The sequence below is a fragment of the Triticum urartu genome, chromosome 2 (genome assembly GCF_003073215.2).
Source record: "Triticum urartu cultivar G1812 chromosome 2, Tu2.1, whole genome shotgun sequence".
NCBI classification, from domain to species: Eukaryota; Viridiplantae; Streptophyta; class Magnoliopsida; order Poales; family Poaceae; genus Triticum; species Triticum urartu.
This window is the reverse complement of record NC_053023.1, coordinates 137,572,272-137,595,525: the sequence shown is the minus strand read 5'-3', so window position 1 is coordinate 137,595,525 and position 23,254 is coordinate 137,572,272. Positions and strand designations below refer to the sequence as shown.

At 45.6% G+C, this 23,254-nt stretch overlaps 1 protein-coding gene across 4 annotated transcripts; it reads left to right on the top strand.

Annotated features, from left to right (window-relative positions):
* Positions 1 to 3,604: 3,604 nt before the first annotated feature.
* LOC125536378 lies at positions 3,605 to 19,265 on the top strand. 4 transcript variants are annotated; one of them, XM_048699591.1, is made up of 8 exons: positions 3,605 to 3,733; positions 3,835 to 3,931; positions 4,020 to 4,352; positions 13,005 to 13,113; positions 13,209 to 13,398; positions 13,650 to 13,853; positions 14,028 to 14,248; positions 18,574 to 19,265. In XM_048699591.1, the coding sequence occupies exons 5-8, from the start codon at positions 13,294 to 13,296 to the stop codon at positions 18,620 to 18,622; spliced, it is 579 nt and encodes a 192-aa protein (XP_048555548.1). In that variant the 5' UTR covers positions 3,605 to 3,733; positions 3,835 to 3,931; positions 4,020 to 4,352; positions 13,005 to 13,113; positions 13,209 to 13,293; the 3' UTR covers positions 18,623 to 19,265. The 4 variants fall into 4 exon arrangements, with proteins under 4 accessions (XP_048555548.1, XP_048555545.1, XP_048555546.1 ...); XM_048699588.1 differs by lacking the exon at positions 18,574 to 19,265 and adding an exon at positions 14,380 to 15,878; XM_048699589.1 differs by lacking the exon at positions 18,574 to 19,265 and adding an exon at positions 14,380 to 15,878 and having other exon boundaries at positions 12,972 to 13,113.
* The last annotated feature ends 3,989 nt before the right edge of the window (positions 19,266 to 23,254 follow it).

The following is a 23,254-nucleotide window of genomic DNA, read 5'->3' as shown; positions in this document are numbered from 1 at the left end:
AGACACTTCAATTCCATCCGCGATCAAGTCAAGGAGGGAGACATAGAGATTTGCAAAATACATACAGATCTGAATGTTGCAGACCCCTTGACTAAGCCTCTTTCACGAGCAAAACATGATCAGCACCAAGACTCCATGGGTGTTAGAATCATTACTATGTAATCTAGATTATTGACTCTAGTGCAAGTGGGAGACTGAAAGAAATATGCCCTAGAGGCAATAATGAAGTTGTTATTTATATTTCCTTATATCATGATAAATGTTTATTATTCATGCTAGAATTGTATCAACCGTAAACTTAGTACATGTGTGAATACATAGACAAAACCGAGTGTCCCTAGTATGCCTCTACTTGACTAGCTCGTTAACCAAAGATGGTTAAGTTTCCTGACCATAGACATGTGTTGTCATTCGATGAACGGGATCACATCATTAGGGAATGATGTGATGGACAAGACTCATCCGTTAGCTTAGCATAATGATCGTTAAGTTTTATTGCTATTGCTTTCTTCATGACTTATACATATTCCTCTGACTATGAGATTATGCAACTCCCGAATACCGAAGGAACACCTTGTGTGCTATCAAACGTCACAACGTAATTGGGTGATTATAAAGATGCTCTACAGGTGTCTACGAAGGTGTTTGTTGGGTTGGCATAGATCGAGATTAGGATTTTTCACTCCGAGTATCGGAGAGGTATCTCTAGGCCCTCTCGGTAATGCACATCAATATAAGCCTTGCAAGCAATGTGACTAATGATTTAGTTACGGGATGATGCATTACAGAACGAGTAAAGAGACTTGCCGGTAACGAGATTGAACTAGGTATGAGGATACCGATGATCGAATCTCGGGCAAGTAACATACCGATGACAAAGGGAATAACATATGTTGTTATTGCGGTTTGACCGATAAAGATCTTTGTAGAATATGTAGGAACCAATATGAGCATCCAGGTTCCGCTATTGGTTATTGACCGGGGATATGTCTCGGTCATGTCTACATAGTTCTCGAACCCGTAGGGTCCGCATGCTTAACGTTCGATGACGATTTGTATTATGAGTTATGTGTTTTGGTGACCGAAGTTTGTTCGGAGTCCCGAATGAGATCACGGACATGACGAGGAGTCTCGAAATAGTCAAGAGGTAAAGATTGATATACTGGAAGGTGTTATTCGGACATCGGAATGGTTTCGAGTGGTTCGGGTATTTTACTGGAGTATCGAGGGGTTACCGGAACCCCCCGGGGGAAGTCATGGGCCTCATGGGCCACGAGAGAGAGAGGGGACATCCCACAAGGGGTGGTCGCGCCCCCCTCCCCATGGGAGTCCGAATAGGACTAGGGGAGGGGGCGGCGCCCCCCCTTTCCCTCTTTCCCTCTCCCTCTCCCACTCCTTCCTTTTCCCCTCCGATGAAGAAAGGAAAAGGTGGGGGCGAATCCTACTAGGAGTGGAGTCCTAGTAGGACTCCCCCGTGGCGCGCCCCTCTTGTCCGGCCACCTCCTCCTCCCCTCCTTTATATACGGGGGCAGGGGGCGCCCCAAAGCACAACAGTTGTTCTCTTAGTCGTGTGCGGTGCCCCCCTCACAGTTTACTCCTTCGGTCATAGCATCGTAGTGCTTAGGCGAAGCCCTGCGCGGATCACATCACCATCACCACACTGTCGTGCTGACGGAACTCTCCCTCGACCGTCTGCTAGATCAAGAGTTCGAGGGACGTCATCGAGCTGAACGTGTGCAAAACTCAGAGGTGCCGTACGTTCGGTACTAGATCGGTTGGATCGTGAAGACGTTCGACTACATTAACCGACTAACCTAACGCTTCCGCTTTCGGTCTACGAGGGTACGTGGAAACACTCTCCCCCTCTCGTTGCTATGCATCTCCTAGATAGATCTTGCATGATCGTAGGATTTTTCTTAAAATTGCATGCTACATTCCCAACAGCGTGGCCCTGGCCTTTGCCTCGGCATCGGTGGTGATGGCGATGGCACACGCGCAGGTCGTCCCACCCTCAGAGGTGGCCGCCCGACGAGAAGGCGCGTGATGCCGGGTGTGCTCGGCGTGACCTGGTCGCCATGTCCAGGTGAGGAGGCTCTGGTCGCGGTGCGAGGGGGAGCAGCGGCGTGAGGGGGAGGATGAGGGAGGCGGCGACTGCAATAGAGAAGGGAGGGGGTGGAGGCGGGTTCTCACCCAATTGACGCCCTCGTGGATCCACAGCCAACCAGCGGCCACCACACAACGACCCAAAACATGAAAAGACGAAAATGCCCTCGGTGGGGCTTGGGAATAACGGCGGTGGCAAGAGTGAAACTATTCATTGCAAGAGTGTCCCCTCTTCATCCGACGGCCGAGGTCCTCCGGTGGCTTGATCCAACTGTCCAAATCGCATCAAGCAAACGGTCAGACAACCACCAGTTGCTAAACTCTGAGAGCGTCTGGCGGATGCTTCGTTTCTTCTTCTTTTTTTCGAGAGTATGCAAATTGCATACCATAGCTTTACAGAAGAAGAGAGAATTACAAGTACAAGATGACTACAACTCGTTGCGAACAACAAGTGTAGCATGAACTCCACATCCGGCTAGTCCAAAAGACAGCCACCCACGACAACACCACTACAACGCAAAGGAACTTGTCCAAAACAGAAAAACCTTGCCGCGTCTCAGCCCAAGCTAGCCACCTCTGAAGAACTGCAACTCCCACCGAGCATCCCTTGTCGACGCACCATCCACCCTTAATGCCTAAAGGAGGTGGCAGGTGAATGGCAGGACTCGATCAGACTCGAGAAAGGCACCGTCTTGGAATCACTAGCAACGACCGTACATTGCGCCGTGGAAGATCGATCATGACAATGGCGAGCACCAGAGGAGCGCAATGAAGAACCTCCAACCCGTGTCTCCAGGCACGATGCTCCCATCAGAGGGACGACGTCGTGGCCGCCGCCATCATGCCGATCCTGCACCGAATCAAGGCTTTCGCCCGGAGACAACTACCAACCCAAGCGAGCGAGGGAATGTCGAAAGCAACGGCTTTTGCCTCGTCGGGTGCGCCGCCTGACTCAATGGCGTGAGAGGTCACATTCATGGCTGTAATTGTCAAACGAGGTGAGTAATTCGTTTTATTTGTTTTTTTAAGAAGATGGAAAGAAGGTTAATCCTTTCTTACCCGCAAAAATATAATAAAATATTCCTTCCTTTCCCTTGTTACCACGGTGATCAAGGATTTTTTTTTCTTAATTCGTTTCCTTAGCGAGGCTGTGGACTTATGGAAAGAATATTAATCATTCCTTTCTCCGGTCACCACGACTACGTTTCATGTATCGAGTCTATGGCTACCACGTGAATACAAAGAAGGATTCGGTTTGTTTATTAATTGGCGGAACGGCCCTCCCCGGTTAACACCTGATCCGAACCGACCAACGCGTGGGGGAGCCAAACCGACCGAGTCTGACGCGACGCGTTGGGAATGGAAAGGAAAACGAACGGACGGGCACCGAGCCCGATCCGGTTTTCCAGTGGGTGGAGAGCATAAAAAGCGGCATTATTATTGCTGTGGGCCCACGCGCCTCACGCGTACTAGTATAAAAAACACCCCTGCCATCCCACAACCGGATCTCACCAAGGATTTACGTACTTGTTTCCTCCTCCTCCTCCTCCTCCTAAATATTCCCTTCCCCTTGAAACCACACCACACCACACCACAGAGCTCCCAATGACGTCGACCACGGCGACAGAAGGTACGTTTGGCTACTTGGCTGGCTGGTATGCATGGTCTTTTCAGCTCCCTTGATTCATCTTTTGGCCATGGTTTTCATCTGTGTCAATCTACCTCGCGCAGTGGTCGGACACAAGGAGCTCGGGACGGCACATATGTTGTGCGGTGCAAGCAACTTATTCTCTATTGGATTGGATTGGATTGGATTGGATTTCCGCTGGTAAGCATAAATTTTCACCTCCGTTGTTCCATCGACTGGGTATAGTTGTATCCATCCTGCTCATCCGTCAATCCAATTTTTGATGCAGAGAACACGGGCGAACGCAAGCGCGCCACACCGCAGGACGTGTCCGGCGGTCCACTGGGCCAAAGGCCAGATCTCGGCCCAGGCTACCCCGTACGCATGACATGATGTGCGCAAGCCCAACCCACCGCCTGTGATCCACCGGGCTCGTTATTGGGTGGACGGGCCTGGCTATGGATGGATCTGGCCCAATACATGCCATCACCTCCCGACCCAGCCGCCGTCTCTCTCTTTCGGGGGAGGAAAGGGCGAGAGGCCGAGTCGAGGGGCGGCGGCGGCGACAGCGTCGACCGGTGGCGGAGGCGGCCGCCACCACCTCAACCCCCCGTGACCAGAGGTATCTCTCCCTCTCCTTATCCCCCCATCATCTCTCTCCCTCCCTAGGTCTCATATTGTTGGGGAACGTAGTAACTTTAAAAAATTTCCTACGCACACGCAAGATCATGTGATGCATAGCAACGAGGGGAAGAGTGTTGTTTACGTACCCAACGCAGACCGACTGCGGAAGCGATGACACGACGTAGAGGAAGTAGTCGTACGTCTTCACGATCCAACCAATCAAGCACCGAATCTACGGCACCTCCGAGTTCGAGCACACGTTCAGCTCGATGACGATCCCCGGACTCCGATCCAGCAAAGTGTCGGGGAAGAGTTCCATCAGCACGACGGCGTGGTGACGATCTTGATGTACTACAGCAGCAGGGCTTTGCCTAAACTCCGCTACAGTATTATCGAGGTATATGGTGGCAGGGGGCACCGCACACGGCTAAGGAATAGATCATGCGGATCAACTTGTGTGTCTAGAGGTGTCCCCTGCCTCCGTATATAAAGGAGGAGAGGAGGGGAGGCTGGCCGGCCAAGGAGGGAGGCGCAGGAGAGTCCTACTCCCTCTGGGAGTAGGATTCCTCCCCCCAATCCTAGTCCAACTAGGATTCCTCGGAGGGAAAGGGAGAGAGGGGGGCCGGCCACCTTCTCCTAGTCCTAATAGGACTAGGGGAGGGGGAAGTGGCGCAGCCACCTTGGGCTGCCCCTTTCTCCTTTCCACTAAGGCCCATGAAGGCCCATATGGCTCCCGGGGGGTTCCGGTAACCCTCCCGGTACTCCGGTAAAATCCCGATTTCACCCGGAACACTTCCGATGTCCAAACATAGGCTTCCAATATATCAATCTTTACGTCTCGACCATTTCGAGACTCCTCATCATGTCCGTGATCACATCCGGGACTCCGAACAACCTTTGGTACATCAAAATGCATAAACTCATAATGTAACTGTCATCGTAACCTTAAGCGTGCGGACCCTACGGGTTCGAGAACAATGTAGACATGACCGAGACACGTCTCCGGTCAATAACCAATAGCGGGACCTGGATGCCCATATTGGCTCCTACATTATTCTACGAAGATCTTTATCGGTCAGACCGCATAACAACATACGTTGTTCCCTTTGTCATCGGTATGTTACTTGCCCGAGATTCGATCGTCGGTATCCAATACCTAGTTCAATCTCGTTACCGCCAAGTCTCTTTACTCGTTCCGTAATACATCATCTCACAACACATATTGTTGCAATGCTTGCAAGGCTTATGTGATGTGTATTACCGAGAGGGCCCAGAGATACCTCTCCGACAATCGGAGTGACAAATCCTAATCTCGAAATACGCCAACCCAACATCTACCATTGGAGACACCTGTAATGCTCCTTTATAATCACCCAGTTATGTTGTGACGTTTGGTAGCACCCAAAGTATTCCTCCGGTAAACGGGAGTTGCATAATCTCATAGTCATAGGAACATGTATAAGTCATGAAGAAAGCAATAGCAACATACTAAACGATCATGTGCTAAGCTAATGGAATGAGTCTTGTCAATCAGATCATTCAACTAATGATGTGACCTCGTTAATCAAATAACAACTCATTGTTCATGGTTAGGAAACATAACCATCTTTGATTAACGAGCTAGTCAAGTAGATGCATACTAGTGACACTTTGTTTGTCTATGTATTCACACATGTATTATGTTTCCAGTTAATACAATTCTAGCATGAATAATAAACATTTATCATGATTATAAGGAAATAAATAATAACTTTATTATTGCCTCTAGGGCATATTTCCTTCAGTCTCCCACTTGCACTAGAGTCAATAATCTAGATCACATCACCATGTGATTAACATCGATAGTTCATATCATCATGTGATTAACACCCATAGTTCACATCGCTATGTGACCAACACCCAAAGGGTTTACTAGATTCAGTAATCTAGTTCACATCGCTATGTGATTAACACCCAAGGAGTACTAAGGTGTGATCATGTTTTGCTTGTGAGAGAATCTTAGTCAACGGGTCTGCCACATTCAGATCCGCATGTATTTTGCAAATTTCTATGTCAACAATGTTCTGCATGGAGCTACTCTACCTAATTGCTCCCACTTTCAATATGTATCTAGACCGAGACTTAGAGTCATCTAGATTAGTGTCAAACTTGCATCGGCGTAACCCTTTACGACGAACCTTTTTTTTCACTTCCATAATCGAGAAACATATCCTTATTCCATTAAGGACAATTTTGACCGCTGTCCAGTGATCTACTCCTAGATCACTATTGTACTCCCTTGCCAAACTCAGTGGTAGGGCATACAATAGAGCTGGTATACAGCATGGCATACTTTATAGAACCTATGACTGAGGCATAGGGAATGACTTTCATTCTCTTTCTATTTTCTGCCGTGGTCGGGCTTTGAGTCTTACTCAACTTCACACCTTGTAACACAGGCAAGAACTCTTTCTTTGACTGTTCCATTTTGAACTACTTCAAAATCTTGTCAAGGTATGTACTCATTGAAAAAAAAACTTATCAAGCGTCTTGATCTATCTCTATAGATCTTGAAGCTCAATATGTAAGCAGCTTCACCGAGGTCTTTCTTTGAAAAACTCCTTTCAAACACTCCTTTATGCTTTACAGAATAATTCTACATTATGTTCGATCAACAATATGTCATTCACATATACTTATCAGAAATGTTGTAGTGCTCCCACTCACTTTCTTGTAAATACAGGCTTCACCGCAAGTCTGTATAAAACTATATGCTTTGATCAACTTATCAAAGCGTATATTCCAACTCCGAGATTCTTGCACCAGTCCATAGATGGATCGCTGGAGCTTGCATATTTAGTTAACACCTTTAGGATCGACAAAACCTTCTAGTTGCATCGTATACAACTCTTCTTTAGTAAATCCATTAAGGAATGCAGTTTTGTTTATCCATTTGCCAGATTTCATAAAATGCGGCAATTGCTAACATGATTCGGACAGACTTAAGCATAGATACGAGTGAGAAAAACTCATCGTAGTCAACACCTTGAACTTGTCGAAAACCTTTTGCGACAATTCTAGCTTTGTAGATAGTAACACTACTATCATCGTCCGTCTTCCTCTTGAAGATCCATTTATTCTCAATTGCTTGCCGATCATCGGGCAAGTCAACCAAAGTCCATACTTTGTTCTCATACATGGATCCCATCTCAGATTTCATGGCTTCAAGCCACTTTGCGGAATCTGGGCTCATCATCGATTCCTCATAGTTCGTAGGTTCATCATGATCTAGTAGCATGACTTCCAGAAAAGGATTACCGTACCACTCTGGCGCGGATCTTACTCTGGTTGATCTACGAGGTTCAGTAGTATCTTGTTCTGAAGTTTCATGATCATCATCATTAGCTTCCTCACTAACTGGTGTAGGTGTCACAGAAACAGTTTTCTGTGATGTACTACTTTCCAATAAGGGAGAAGGTACAATTACCTTATCAAGTTTTCTACTTTCCTCCCACTCACTTCTTTCGAGAGAAACTCCTTCTCCAGAAAGTTTCCGAATTTTAGCAACAAAAGTCTTGCCTTCGGATCTGTGATAGAAGGTGTATCCAATAGTTTCCTTTGGATATCCTATGAAGACGCACTTCTCCGATTTGAGTTTGAGCTTATCAGGATGAAACTTTTTCATATAAGCATCGCAACCCCAAACTTTAAGAAACGACAGCTTAGGTTTCTTGCCGAACCATAGTTAACACGGTGTCGTCTCAACGGATTTAGATGGTGCCCTATTTAACGTGAATGCAGATGTCTCTAATGCATAACCCCAAAACGATAGTGGTAGATCAGTAAGATACATCATAGATTGCACTATATCCAATAAAGTACGGTTATGACGTTCGGACACACCATTAAATTGTGGTGTTCCAGGTGGCATGAGTAGTGAAACTATTTCACATTGTTTTTACTGAAGGCCAAACTCGTAACTCAAATACTCTTCTCCATGATCAGATCGTAGAAACTTTATTTTCTTGTTACGATGATTTTCCACTTCACTCTGAAATTCTTTGAACTGTTCAAATGTTTCAGACTTATGTCTCATCAAGTAGATATCCCCATATCTGCTCAAATCATCTGTGAAGGTCAGAAAATAATGATACTTGCTGCAAGCCTTAATATTCACCGGACCACATACATCAGTATGTATGATTTCCAACAAATCTGTTGCTTGTTTCATTGTTCCGGAGAACGGCGTTTTAGTCATCTTGCCCATAAGGCATGGTTCGCAAGCATCAAGTGATTCATAATCAAGTGATTCCAAAAGCCCATCAGCATTGAGTTTCTTCATGCGCTTTACACCAATATGACCTAAACGGCAGTGCTACAAATAAGTTGCACTATCATTATTAACTTTGCATCTTTTGGTTTCAATATTATGATTATGTATATCACTATGATCGAGATCCAATGAACTACTTTCATTGGGTGTGTAACCATATAAGGTTTTATTCATGTAAACAGAACAACAATTTATTCTTTTATTTAAATGAATAACCGTATTACAATAAACATGATCAAATCATATTCATGCTCAACGCAAGCACCAAATAACACTTATTCAGGTTCAACACTAATCCCGAAAGTATAGGGAGTGTGCGATGATGATCATATCAATCTTGGAACCACTTCCAACACACATCGTCACTTCACCCTTAACTAGTCTCTGTTTATTCTGCAACTCCCGTTTCGAGTTACTAATCTTAGCAACTGAACTAGTATCAAATACTGAGGGGTTGCTATAAACACTAGTAAAGTACACATCAATAACATGTATATCAAATATACTTATGTTCACTTTGCCATCCTTCTTATCTGCCAATCACTTGGGGTAGTTCCGCTTCCAGTGACCAGTCCCTTTGCAGTAGAAACACTTAGTCTCAGGCTTAGGACCAGACTTGGGCTTCTTCACTTGAGCAGCAACTTGCTTGCTGTTCTTCTTGAAGTTCCCCTTCTTCCCTCTGCCCTTTTCTTGAAACTAGTGGTCTTGTCTACCATCAACACTTGATGTTTTCTCGATTTCTACCTTCGTCAATTTCCGCATTACGAAGAGCTTGGGAATTGTTTCCGTTATCCCTTGCATATCATAGTTCATCACGAAGTTCTACTAACTTGGTGATGGTGACTAGAGAATTCTGTCAATCACTATCTTATCTGGAAGATTAACTCCCACTTGATTCAAGCGATTGTAGTACCCAGACAATCTGAGCACATGCTCACTAGTTGAGCGATTCTCCTCCATCTTTTAGCTATAGAACTTGTTGGAGATTTCATATCTCTCAACTCGGGTATTTGCTTGAAATATTAACTTCAACTCCTGGAACATCTCATATGGTCCATGACGTTCAAAACGTCTTTGAAGTCCCGATTCTAAGCCGTTAAGCATGGTGCACTTAAACTATCAAGTAGTCATCATATTGAGCTAGCCAAACATTCATAATGTCTGTATCTGCTCCTGCAATAGGTCCGTCACCTAGCGGTGCATCAAGGACATAATTCTTCTGTGCAGCAATGAGGATAAACCTCAGATCACGGATCCAATCCGCATCATTGCTACCAACATCTTTCAACACAATTTTTCTCTAGGAACATATCAAAATAAACATATGAAAGCAACAACGCAAGCTATTGATCTACAACATAATTTGCAAAATACTACCAGGACTAAGTTCATGATAAATTTAAGTTCAATTAATCAGATTACTTAAGAACTCCCACTTAGATAGACATCCTTCTAATCCTCTAAGTGATCACGTGATCCAAATCAACTAAACCATAACCGATCATCACGTGAGATGGAGTAGTTTTCAATGGTGAACATCGTTATGTTGATCATATCTACTATATGATTCACGCTCGACCTTTCGGTCTCCGTGTTCTGAGGCCATATCTGTATATGCTTGGCTCGTCAAGTATAACCTGAGTATTCCGCATGTGCAACTGTTTTGCACCCGTTGTATTTGAACGTAGAGCCTATCACACCCGATCATCACGTGGTGTCTCAGCACGTAGAACTTTCGCAACGGTGCATACTCAGGGAGAACACTTCTTGATAATTTAGTGAGAGATCATCTTATAATGCTACCGTCAATCAAAGCAAGATAAGATGCATAAAAGATAAACATCACATGCAATCAATATATGTGACATGATATGGCTATCATCATCTTGCTTCTTTGATCTCCATCTCCAAAGTACTGTCATGATCTATATCATCACCAGCATGACACCATGATCTCCATCATATTGATCTATATCAATGTGTCGTCACGTGGTCGTCTCGCCAACAATTGCTCTTGCAACTATTGCTATCGCATAGCGATAAAGTAAAGCAATTATTGGACGCTTGCATCTTATGCAACAAAGAGACAACCATAAGGCTTTTGCCAGTTGCCGATAACTTCAACAAAACATGATCATCTCATACAACAACTTATATCTCATCATGTTTTGACCATATCACATCACAACATGCCCTGCAAAAACAAGTTAGACGTCCTCTACTTTGTTGTTGCAAGTTTTACGTGGCTGCTACGGGCTTAAGCAAGAACCAATCTCACCTACGCATCAAAATCACAACGATAGTTTGTCAAATAGACTCCGTTTTAACCTTCGCAAGGACCGGGCGTAGTCACACTTGGTTCAACTAAAGTTGGAGAAACAGTCACCCACAAGTCACCTTTGTGCAAAGCACGTCGGGGAAATCGGTCTCGCGTAAGCGTACGCGTAATGTCGGTCCGGGCCGCTTCATCCAACAATACCGCCGAACCAAAGTATGACATGCTGGTAGGCAGTATGACTTATATCGCCCACAACTCACTTGTGTTCTACTCGTGCATATAACATCAAACCATAAAATCTAGACTCTGATACCACTGTTGGGGAACGTAGTAATTTCAAAAAATTTCCTACGCACACGCAAGATCATGTGATGCATAGCAATGAGGGGAAGAGTGTTGTCTACGTACCCAACGCAGATCGACTGCGGAAGCGATGACACGACGTAGAGGAAGTAGTCGTACGTCTTCACGATCCAACCGATCAAGCACCGAATCTACGGCACCTCCGAGTTCGAGCACACGTTCAGCTCGATGACGATCCCCGGACTCCGATCCAGCAAAGTGTCGGGGAAGAGTTCCGTCAGCACGACGGCGTGGTGATGATCTTGATGTACTACAGCAGCAGGGCTTCGCCTAAACTCCGCTACAGTATTATCGAGGTATATGGTGGCAGGGGGCACCGCACACGGCTAAGGAATAGATCACGTGGATCAACTTGTGTGTCTAGAGGTATCCCCTGCCTCCGTATATAAAGGAGGAGAGGAGGGGAGGCTGGCCGGCCAAGGAGGGAGGCGCAGGAGAGTCCTACTCCCTCTGGGAGTAGGATTCCTCCCCCCAATCCTAGTCCAACTAGGATTCCTCGGAGGGAAAGGGAGAGAGGGGGGCCGGCCACCTTCTCCTAGTTAGGACTAGGGGAGGGGGAAGTGGCGCAGCCACCTTGGGCTGCCCCTTTCTCCTTTCCACTAAGGCCCATGAAGGCCCATATGGCTCCCGGGGGGTTCCGGTAACCCTCCCGGTACTCCGGTAAAATCCCGATTTCACCCGAAACACTTCCGATGTCCAAACATAGGCTACCAATATATCAATCTTTACGTCTCGACCATTTCGAGACTCCTCGTCATGTCCGTGATCACATCCGGGACTCCGAACAACCTTTGGTACATCAAAATGCATAAACTCATAATGTAACTGTCATCGTAACCTTAAGCGTGCGGACCCTACGGGTTCGAGAACAATGTAGACATGACCGAGACACGTCTCCGGTCAATAACCAATAGCGGGACCTGGATGCCCATATTGGCTCCTACATGTTCTACGAAGATCTTTATCGGTCAGACCGCATAACAACATACGTTGTTCCCTTTGTCATCGGTATGTTACTTGCCCGAGATTCGATCGTCGGTATCCAATACCTAGTTCAATCTCGTTACCGGCAAGTCTCTTTACTCGTTCCGTAATACATCATCTCACAACTAACATATTAGTTGCAATGCTTGCAAGGCTTATGTGATGTGTATTACCGAGAGGGCCCAGAGATACCTCTCCGACAATCGGAGTGACAAATCCTAATCTCGAAATACGCCAACCCAACATCTACCATTGGAGACACCTGTAATGCTCCTTTATAATCACCCAGTTATGTTGTGACGTTTGGTAGCACCCAAAGTATTCCTCCGGTAAACGGGAGTTGCATAATCTCATAGTCATAGGAACATGTATAAGTCATGAAGAAAGCAATAGCAACATACTAAACGATCGTGTGCTAAGCTAATGGAATGGGTCTTGTCAATCAGATCATTCAACTAATGATGTGACCTCGTTAATCAAATAACAACTCATTGTTCATGGTTAGGAAACATAACCATCTTTTATTAACGAGCTAGTCAAGTAGAGGCATACTAGTGACACTTTGTTTGTCTATGTATTCACACATGTATTATGTTTCCAGTTAATACAATTCTAGCATAAATAATAAACATTTATCATGATTATAAGGAAATAAATAATAACTTTATTATTGCCTCTAGGGCATATTTCCTTCACATATCTCGGTCAAACAGCCGGCCGTCAATCCGCCATAGCTTTTCGGGGGAACGTGGTGAGGTTGTTCTGACCGGCGGTGATCTGTTTTGGAGGCGGCCGTCCCCAGCCCAAGCTCGTCTGCCTAAGGTACCGGACCTGCATTTCGAGTTCCCACCCTCCCTGTATCCTCTCTCTCTCTCTCCCAACAACCCTTCATCAATCCGCATCTTAAATTTGGTTAGGTCGACGGCAAGACGGGACTGAGGCTGCATCTGCGGGTTCTATCTGTTGAGGACGCTGCCTTTCTTCCAACAAAAGCTTTCTCAGATGGCCCCCAAGGAGCAAAGACTTCACCCTGATCTGTTCAAGGTGACCCACCAGAAGGTGGTTGATGCCATCAGGGCAAACATGCCTAATCAGACCTCATATGATGTAAGATGTAATTGTATATCTTGATTGGTTAGGATGTTGATTTCTTTTTCAGTTTTGCTAAAGCACATTTGCACATCTAAGTCATACCATTGATTTTACATGAAAATTTGTGCATACATTTTCTTTTGTCTTTTTCCTTTTTCTTTGCAGTGTGATTTGGTCACTTACATGTGCAATAACTTGGGCACTAGACAAGCCCTTTCTTTTTCCTGATCAGTTGCTTATTTAGTGTTCTTCTCTTTTTCTTACAGCAAATTAAGATTATCCAACTCAGCTGCGAGCCAACAGATGAAGAATTGTTGACGTTTTATGCGGAGGTCCATAATCACCTATTGGAGGTGGCTTCCCTTTGTATTGACAAGAATGCGGATTTCTTTGCTCCAGAGGAGGGATTCGTGGAAGGCTTTGTTCCTGAGATTGCAGAAGGACTACCAGTGTTAAGGCTTCAAACTAAGGTACATTGTCAATTTTTTGCCAAGCATCATGGTTTGAGATGAATCACAAGTGATCTTGATTACATATGCATTCAATTTAAGTTTAATAAAAGTTATTTTTACTATGCTTTTGAACAGTTTTTACCTTTCTTGCAAATGATTTCGTTTTAATGGAAGTTTTGTCTTTGTGTGCAGAATATATCATATTTCATTGTTGAGTTTGTTGGTCCTGGAGAACCACGCCTGCAATTTGCTGTTCGCCATGACAACCTGTACTGTGTCGGTTTCCGGGTGTTGTCTGCAAATGATAACGCAAAAACCAAAGCTTGGTCCTCTTTTGGTGATGTTAGTCTTTTGAAGTGTGCTGCATTTCCGAATGTTGAGGCATCTAGATTGTCAGAGAGCTATAAATCTTCGTAAGTTTGTGCTTGATCTAGATTTTGCATTTGTCCTTTAATTCCTTATTTGAACGAAGTTTGGAGCAATTGTCATGTTTGTAGATTTTGCTTTAGTTGTTAATAAATCTTGCACTTGTTTCATTTCTCAGCAAATCAGTGCGAATATACCCCAAGGTTTTCCCACGAATATATATGTACTTCTCCAAATACACTTGCACTTCTGCTGTAGCTGTTGGGGAATTGTTAAAAGACACATTGTTTGTTGTTGCAAGTTTCTAATGAAAAAGTACTTGAGGTCAAAGGTCAGGGAATATACACTTTTGTTATCATGGTTGTTTCCTTATAGTGAACAACTTTGATCACCACTTCAGCAGCTACTATCTATAAGAAGACATTAGCTAAGTAGATACAGGCAAAGAAAGCATGTAGGCAAAACCAGAATTAAAAACATCCTTCTCAATGGAGCTCGTGCAGTTCGGAAGACCCTAATGATCGATGAGGGACCCCTCCGATGGTAGCATGGCGTGACAATTGCCGTCAATGACGACACCCAAAGTACCTTGCACAATCCATCGATCCAGTTCGGAACAATCAAGCACATACCTTGCAAAGTGATGTGGATCTGAAGCAGAGGTGGGAAGGTAAAGGCTCAGGTGAGGTGGAATGAGACGTTGATATAGACGTGCACGCATGAGAATAAGGCGGTGCCCAGGATGGATCTCCATCGGAGGAGGACAGATCCGCTGGGGAGGAGGTCGCTGTAGTACCTGCCATCTGTGCGATGGATCACGGGGCTAGCAGGCAGGGGGAGGGGATAGGAGGGAGCGGGTGGGCTAGAGCGCAGATGGCGGGTGCCCCCGACGACGGCTGGGAAGGATGGTGGAGGAGGTGGATGAGGATGGCGGCGGCGGCGTCTGCGGTTGCGCCTCGTCCGCAGCCGTGCTGGTGGTGGTCGATGCGAGAGTCGGATGGCGTCGGCCAGAATCAGGCAGGGGCGACAAAGATTTAGAGGAGAGAGAGAATGGAGGCGATGAGCGATGGGAGGAAGGGCCACCGGCGATTGGGGTGGCCTCAGATCCGCCCTCCGTGGCCGCCTATTTCATGGGACGAACACCCGTGCTCACCGTCGGGCTCGCCTTCGGCCGCTGCCTCGCCGACATTCACGACGTAGAGCCCCTTCCTTCGATCCCATTTGCCAGGGAGGCAGCGCCATCCTTCATCGCAGAGAACGAGTCCACACTGAGATCCCAACCAGATCGTGATTGCGCCTCCCCAAACCGCAGCGGCACATCCCACTCCATCAACGACCAACCTATATGAGGCGGAGGGTCAGTGTAGGACGCGAGCGCCGTCACCATGGACGTGGGGGACGCCGTAGGTGGGAAGGAGGCGGCGACAGCGTCTGTGTCAGGAAGATCGCACGACGGTGGCGGCGTTTACTCGAGGGGATCGAGAGGAGCTGCGTTTGGTGCCGGGTGGGTTCTTTGGTGCGTGCGTGGGGCTGGAGGTTGTGATAGGTGATCAGGTGAGGGCGTGCCATACCTGGATCGATAGCCTTACCATACCTGGTGGTAATTTAAATTTATTACCATATTCGATATTTCCCGAGTTATGGCCTTACCATACCTGGATTGATAGCCTTTGGGGTAATTTAAATTTATTACCAATATAATTACCATATTCAAAATTTCCTGAGTTATGACCTTACCATACCTGGATTGATTTATTACTATACGTGGATTAATTATGATTGATTACCATAAATACGTTGGTGCGTGCGTGGGGCTGGAGATTGTGATAGGTGATCAGGTGAGGGCGTGACATACCTGCATCGATATCCTTACCATACCTGGTGGTAATTTAAATTTATTACCATATTCGATATTTCCCGAGTTATGGCCTTACCATACCTGGATTGATAGCCTTTGGGGAAATTTAAATTTATTACAATATAATTACCATATTCAAAATTTCCTGAGTTCTGACCTTACCATACCTGGATTGATTTATTACTATATGTGGATTAATTATGATTGATTACCATAAATACGTTGGTGCGTGCGTGGGGCTGGAGATTGTGATAGGTGATCAGGTGAGGGCGTGACATACCTGCATCGATATCCTTACCATACCTGGTGGTAATTTAAATTTATTACCATATTCGATATTTCCCGAGTTATGGCCTTACTATACCTGGATTGATAGCCTTTGGGGTAATTTAAATTTATTACCATATTCAAAATTTCCTGAGTTATGACCTTACCATACCTGGATTTATTTATTACTATACGTGGATTAATTATGATTGATTACCATAAATACGTTGTGTATTGCCGGTCAGACGAGAAAAGAAAAAAACCGGTGGGAGGGGCTGGTGGGAGGTGGGACGAAGAAAAACCGGTTGAAATAAACCGGTTGAAAGTGGGGGGGGACTATTCAACCAATTCGTCCATTAGGAGTAGAGATATTTGATATTTCCTGAGTTATGGCCTTACCATACCTGGATTGATAGCCTTTGGGGTAATTTTTAAATTTTATTACCATATAATTACCATATTCAAAATTTCCTAAGTTATGACCTTACCATACCTGGATTGATTTATTACTATACGTGGATTAATTATGATTGATTACCATAAATACGTTGGTGCGTGCGTGGGGCTGGAGATTGTGATAGGTGATCAGGTGAGGGCGTGCCATACCTGGATCGATAGCCTTACCATACCTGGTGGTAATTTAAATTTATTACCATATTCGATATTTCCCGAGTTATGGCCTTACCATACCTGGATCGATAGCCTTACCATACCTGGTGGTAATTTAAATTTATTACCATATTCGATATTTCCCGAGTTATGGCCTTACCATACCTGGATTGATAGCCTTTGGGGTAATTTAAATTTATTACCATATAATTACCATATTCAAAATTTCCTGAGTTATGACCTTACCATACTTGGATTGATTTATTACTATATGTGGATTAATTATGATTGATTACCATAAATACGTTGGGTATTGCCGGTCAGACGAGAAAAGAGAAAAACCGGTGGGAGGGGCTGGTGGGAGGTGGGACGAAGAAAAAACGGTTGAAAATAAACCGGTTGAAAATAAACCGGTTGAAAGTGGGGGGGACTATTCAACCAATTCGTCCATTAGGAGTAGAGATATGACCTTACCATACCTGGATTGATTTATTACTATACGTGGATTAATTATGATTGATTACCATAAATACGTTGGGTATTGCCGGTCAGACGAGAAAAGAGAAAAACCCGGTGGGAGGGGCTGGTGGGAGGTGGGACGAAGAAAAACGGTTGAAAATAAACCGGTTGAAAGTGGGGGGACTATTCAACCAATTCGTCCATTAGGAGTAGAGATATGACCTTAACCATACCTGGATTGATTTATTACTATACGTGGATTAATTATGATTGATTACCATAAATACGTTGGGTATTGCCGGTCAGACGAGAAAAGAGAAAAACCGGTGGGAGGGGCTGGTGGGAGGTGGGACGAAGAAAAACCGGTTGAAAATAAACCGGTTGAAAGTGGGGGGGACTATTCAACCAATTCGTCCATTAGGAGTAGAGATATGACCTTACCATACCTGGATTGATTTATTACTATACGTGGATTAATTATGATTGATTATCATAAATACGTTGGGTATTGCCGGTCAGACGAGAAAAGAGAAAAACCGGTGGGAGGGGCTGGTGGGAGGTGGGACGAAGAAAAAACGGTTGAAAATAAACCGGTTGAAAATAAACCGGTTGAAAGTGGGGGGGACTATTCAACCAATTCGTCCATTAGGAGTAGAGATATGACCTTACCATACCTGGATTGATTTATTACTATACGTGGATTAATTATGATTGATTACCATAAATACGTTGGGTATTGCCGGTCAGACGAGAAAAGAGAAAAACCGGTGGGAGGGGCTGGTGGGAGGTGGGACGAAGAAAAATCGGTTGAAAATAAACCGGTTGAAAGTGGGGGGGATTATTCAACCAATTCGTCCATTAGGAGTAGAGATGCTTGCCGAAATGCTGATTTTGTCTTTGTGGATCACTTGGATACTGAAATACCAACTTTATTTGCAATTAGTCCTATTTATGTGAATTGATGTCCTGGAGTTTTCACAAGACTTTTTTAGTTTTCCTACTTTTGCTGGTGGAGTTATTTGAACGCCTCTTGTTGCAAACTTAATAAAAATATCAATGCACGTCCACTCAGCTGTTGATCTTCATTACAAATTATCATGAGCTGATTTTCGTATAACGCTGTGTTGTTTCATACTGATAAAAATGTATCCTTGCCCTGTGTTTCACACCCTACATCAGGCCTGGCGATGCAATTATCTGGAAGGTAACCATTGAAATGTCTGCATAACGTGGCTTCCCAGGCTCACCGCATCAACTGTTGTTTCGAACAGATCGTGTTGCGATACTTGAGAAAGCGTTCGTTCGCTTCTCCCCCGCCCACGCGGGGATGGCGCAGTTGCACGTACACCGCTGGGACCTGTCTCCTCGTACTTGCAAAATTGTGCAAGACAAGTCCTCTGCCCGTCGCCCGTGCCCGGCCAGTGTCAGGCGCCGCCCAGGACTTGCTCCCCTGGCGTCGTCCATGAACTGCTCCGCCGCCGCCTCCGCAGCCAAGGACCTGCACCCCCGTGATCCCCTCACGCCCAGAACTTGCTGCCACGATCCAGTGGAGCTCGTCCTCCTCGAGCTCCCCCGCGCGCCTGGAGCTCGATCGCCTTGACCAGGAGGGCTCGACCTTCTCCCCACGGTGCTGCTCTGCCGCGCGTCGCTGGTGGAGCTCTGCCCGTGGTGCTGCTCTGCCGCGCGTCGCTGGTGGAGCTCTGCCCGTGCTGCTGCTCCTCCTCCTCTGCCCATGCCCGTGATGCTGCTGCTCCTCTGCCTGATCCTAGAAAAAATGTGCACAGAAGATCAATATCAATTCTAGCAGATTCTCAGTGTTCTTAGTTTGTTGAGGAAACATGTCAAAGATCATGAGAAGAATTCTCCCTTTATTCCCTTCCCTGCGATAAAATTCAAATTTACAACAAGAGAGAACAAATGCCAAAGTTTGGAGTACTTTCATTTAGTACTGAAAATTTACTGATAACACAACTTGGAACACCATTCTTGTCCTACCAACATGAACACAGCTCGTTAAAAAGCATAGTTACCAAAATGTCACAAAAGGGATAGGCAGTTCAGGGCCTTGAGGGCACGTTTGGAAATAAACATGTGTTCAGGGCTATTGAGCCAAATGCAATGCAATTCCTTGCTAAAAGGTCTGATTCTTTTCTAAAAGAAGATGTTTGGTGCATCCACAGCTGAATTTTGGAGTATGTATCAGTGGTATAGTACTAGGAGTATGTATCAGTGGAGCACTCAAGATTTGCAAGCGACAACACCGTTTTGCAGCCTTTCTTCTTCTTTCTTGGAATTAACAACACAAAGCAAACCAAGAAAGAAAGCAAACTACACGACCTCGTCCCATGAAGCTCCAACCGGCAGAAATTTACCTGAAAAAAGGAGCAAACTACACAAACTACACAGCTGAATTTTACCTGAAAAAAGGAGCAAGAATTGCTGTTCCTACTGGCAGAAATTTAGAGCTGAACTAACCTAACCGGCTGAAGCTCCAACCACAGCCGAACTGAACTGACAAGAGACTAAGAGCAAAGCAAGCTCAATTTGCAATTTTAACTGACGGCTGATTCATGAACACTGTTTTTAAGCACTCCGTCGCAGAAATCTTTCCTGTTTGTTGCTGGAGGACCAATTCAAGAACCCTAGAAACTAATTCAACCCAAAAGGAACCATTGTATGGAGACAGTGTTAACAAAATTCAGTGTTACAAATTGTATGGCTACTCACACTGCTAGAGAGGATGGCAGAAAATTACCAATTGCATTGCTCCTTACACTGCTAGACAAGATAGCAGAAAATGTGTGGTAACTACTGAAGACAAAATGCAATTCAAGACAAATTCAAGATTAATCAGACTTGACTTGACACTACCACTTCAAGTTTGATAATTCAAACTAAATCAAAATTCAGTAGTTACCACAAACTTACAGTTTTGTCATAATTATCATAATGCAGTGCCAGCTCCTTTGCCTCGTTTACACTAGTCTGACAAAGGTATATTGTCATGGAGTACTCCTAGCTACTCCTAGACACTGAAGTTTCATGACACTTACAAGACAACAATACTTTGTGTGGGAGTAGTAAAAGCGTTGGCGTAAATATAGGAAGATCGTATTCAGGTTCAGAGAAAGCAGCAAAGTCCACAAAACTTTCACGTGTCAGGACATCAAGAGTAAATATTTTAGACTAACTAAACCGAGCAAACAAACACGGATTATGTCAGAGACCAACTAATTTCAGTCACCTGATTGCAACTGAAGAATAAAGGGCTTGTGGCTGCCTGATGTAGTTTTTTCAGAGCTTTTGTAATCTATGCCATACTTCTGCTGGCCGTTGGTACTTCGCTTTCTTCGCGTGTTTAACACTCATGTGGTGAATGCTGTGGCTTCATTTCTAATGGAACCACGGCGATGCCCTCTTCTCCTAAAAATAAGGCTTGTGCTCGAGGTCATTGTTTACAGGAGATTCGTTCAGACTGCAGACACCACAGGCACCAAAATTCAGCAGGCAGCAGCGAGACCATTAAATCTAGCTAGGCAAGATTCAATGGCGATTCAGCATTTTTCTCTCAACAGTTTGCTGTGCAGTTCAGCAGCGTGTTACCAGGATTAACTGGTTGGAGCTCCAGCTGCCTTTCAGGAGAAACAAACCTCTTCTATCTCTGAGATCTTCCTCTCCTATCTCTGAAATCTTCCTCTCCTATTAGCCTTTTTCAATATTCAACCGCATCCCATACTTACACCACCATCATAATTTACTGCTTAAATGCGAGGCAATAAGATTTCAGTAGCCTGTCGAACAATTTCTCTAGAATCTCCATCAACAATTTCTCTAGAATCTCTATCAACAATTTCAGTAAAAAAAAACAATTTTGAGACATAAATCATGGCGGGGAATTGAAGGGGGGAGGCATAACCTGCCAAGAAGACGTCGCCGCGGCCGTATTCCTCAAGCCTCAAGGAGTATGCTAGAGCTAGTAGTCTATTCTCGCAATTGATTGGTGTGACTCCTGCTCATGCTGAGTTCTAATAACTCATCACAAGGACAAGAGCGCTCGTCTTGGCACCGCACGGCTTCCATTTACCGGCAACGAATGAATGCGCTCGTCAGCCACCCAGTTGCATGCGACTTACTCCGTATTACGTACATGGCAGGGATCGATCGGGATGTGGCAGTTCCAATTCCAACTGCTTCTCGCTTGCCCGAAACGTGCATATCCATTCGCACTGTCCCAGCTCGCCTTTTTTGTTTTTTTGTTGTTGTGAAAATGATATGCACGTATTCGTATGAGCGTCACTAGCCCAACTCCTAAAAGAATTGTACTTTGTGAATAAATATGGCCCAAGTAGCGAGGCATCGTGCATAGACATCCTCTGACTCTGACAATTCGCTGAGCAGCAAGGTCTCACGGCTCGGATTAGGGGTTTTCCTTTTGAGGCTTATTGATTCGATTTAGTTGGTGCTTTAGATGACATAATGATTTCCTACAAGGATTGGCGCGGCACAACAAAAAATGTCTCTGGCGCGCGAAAAGCTCGTGACTTTTGAAGCCATGTGAGTGATTTTTCATTAATTTAGTTTCAGTTGTTGTAGTACATCAATTTTGTGCTGTTTTAGTAACTTCAGTTTAATTGTTTACTAGTTGAGAGATTGAGCTTGTTTAGCACAACATGTCACTGGTAAACATAAGTGCTTTCAGTTGACTCATCTTATAGTCTGTTGATTTATGAGCTTTATCAACAGTTTCAAGTCTCTTATTATTTTTCATGTATGTTGAACATTAAGGAAGGAATAAATTTGTGGGAATGAATTGCAAAAAACCACCACATTTTGAGTTCATGGCCGGATTTGCTACCACATTCCTTGGACGCCCCAAAAATCGACCAATTTCCTTACTAATTTTTTCAATAAACCCTAACAGGTTTGGAGAGATTTAAACCGATTTCTGACTGGTTGGGCCTACTTGTAAGTGCTCACTTGGCACTGAAAGTCAAATCCACTTGTTTGACCGTTATATTTGACGCGGGTCCACGTGTCAGTGTTAGCACTACCCCGTCACAAACACTTTTCTGTTTGAGGCATTTTCTCAAACACGTTGCATGCGTGTGTTCGCATGTCAATGCGCTCGTGAACGCCGAGGGCATCGCCGCTGGACACGTCGTCATTGTTCCCGCCAATGGAGCGACGGCGAACCCCACGGACACTCATCCTGCACCTCCCACCGTTTCCTCGCACACGGCGTCATCCGTTCTGGGCGGCCGCCATGACCGCCATCGTGCGCATGGCCCCGAGGAGCTGGGCAGCGAGGAGGACAGAACGGAGACAACGAGGAAGACGAAATGGAGGGGGAGGAGGGGCGGCGCTCTCAGGTGGCGTCACCAGAGGCCGGTGGGAGGCAGGTGCGCGGCGCCGGAGAGCCACGGCCGTGAGCACGCATGAGCTCGTGGCGGCTCGGGGCGTCGCGAGGGACGCCAAGAAGGAGCGGTCGGAGGTGCGCAGGTCCGGCGGTGCGGCGCCCTCCGGTGGCTCGCCGGAAGCCGGCAGGATGCGTGAGCGCGGAGTCGGCACGCCACGGCCGTGAGCACGCATGAGCTCGAGGCGGCTCAGGGCGTCGCGATGGAGGACGGGAAGGAGTGGGAGGAGGTGCTGAGGTCTGACGGAGCGGCGCACTCCGGTGGCGGCGTCGGAGGCCGGCGGGAGGCGGGTGTGCGGCGCCGTTGAGCGCGCGGATGCGACTCCTGGTGGCTGTGCAATCCGTTCTCGGGAGAGGAGCGGCGTCGACGGCGTGGGAGAGATGGGTTGATGGTCAACAAACGGCGTTGATGGTTTATGCCAAGTCAGCACTTACAAGTGGGACTTT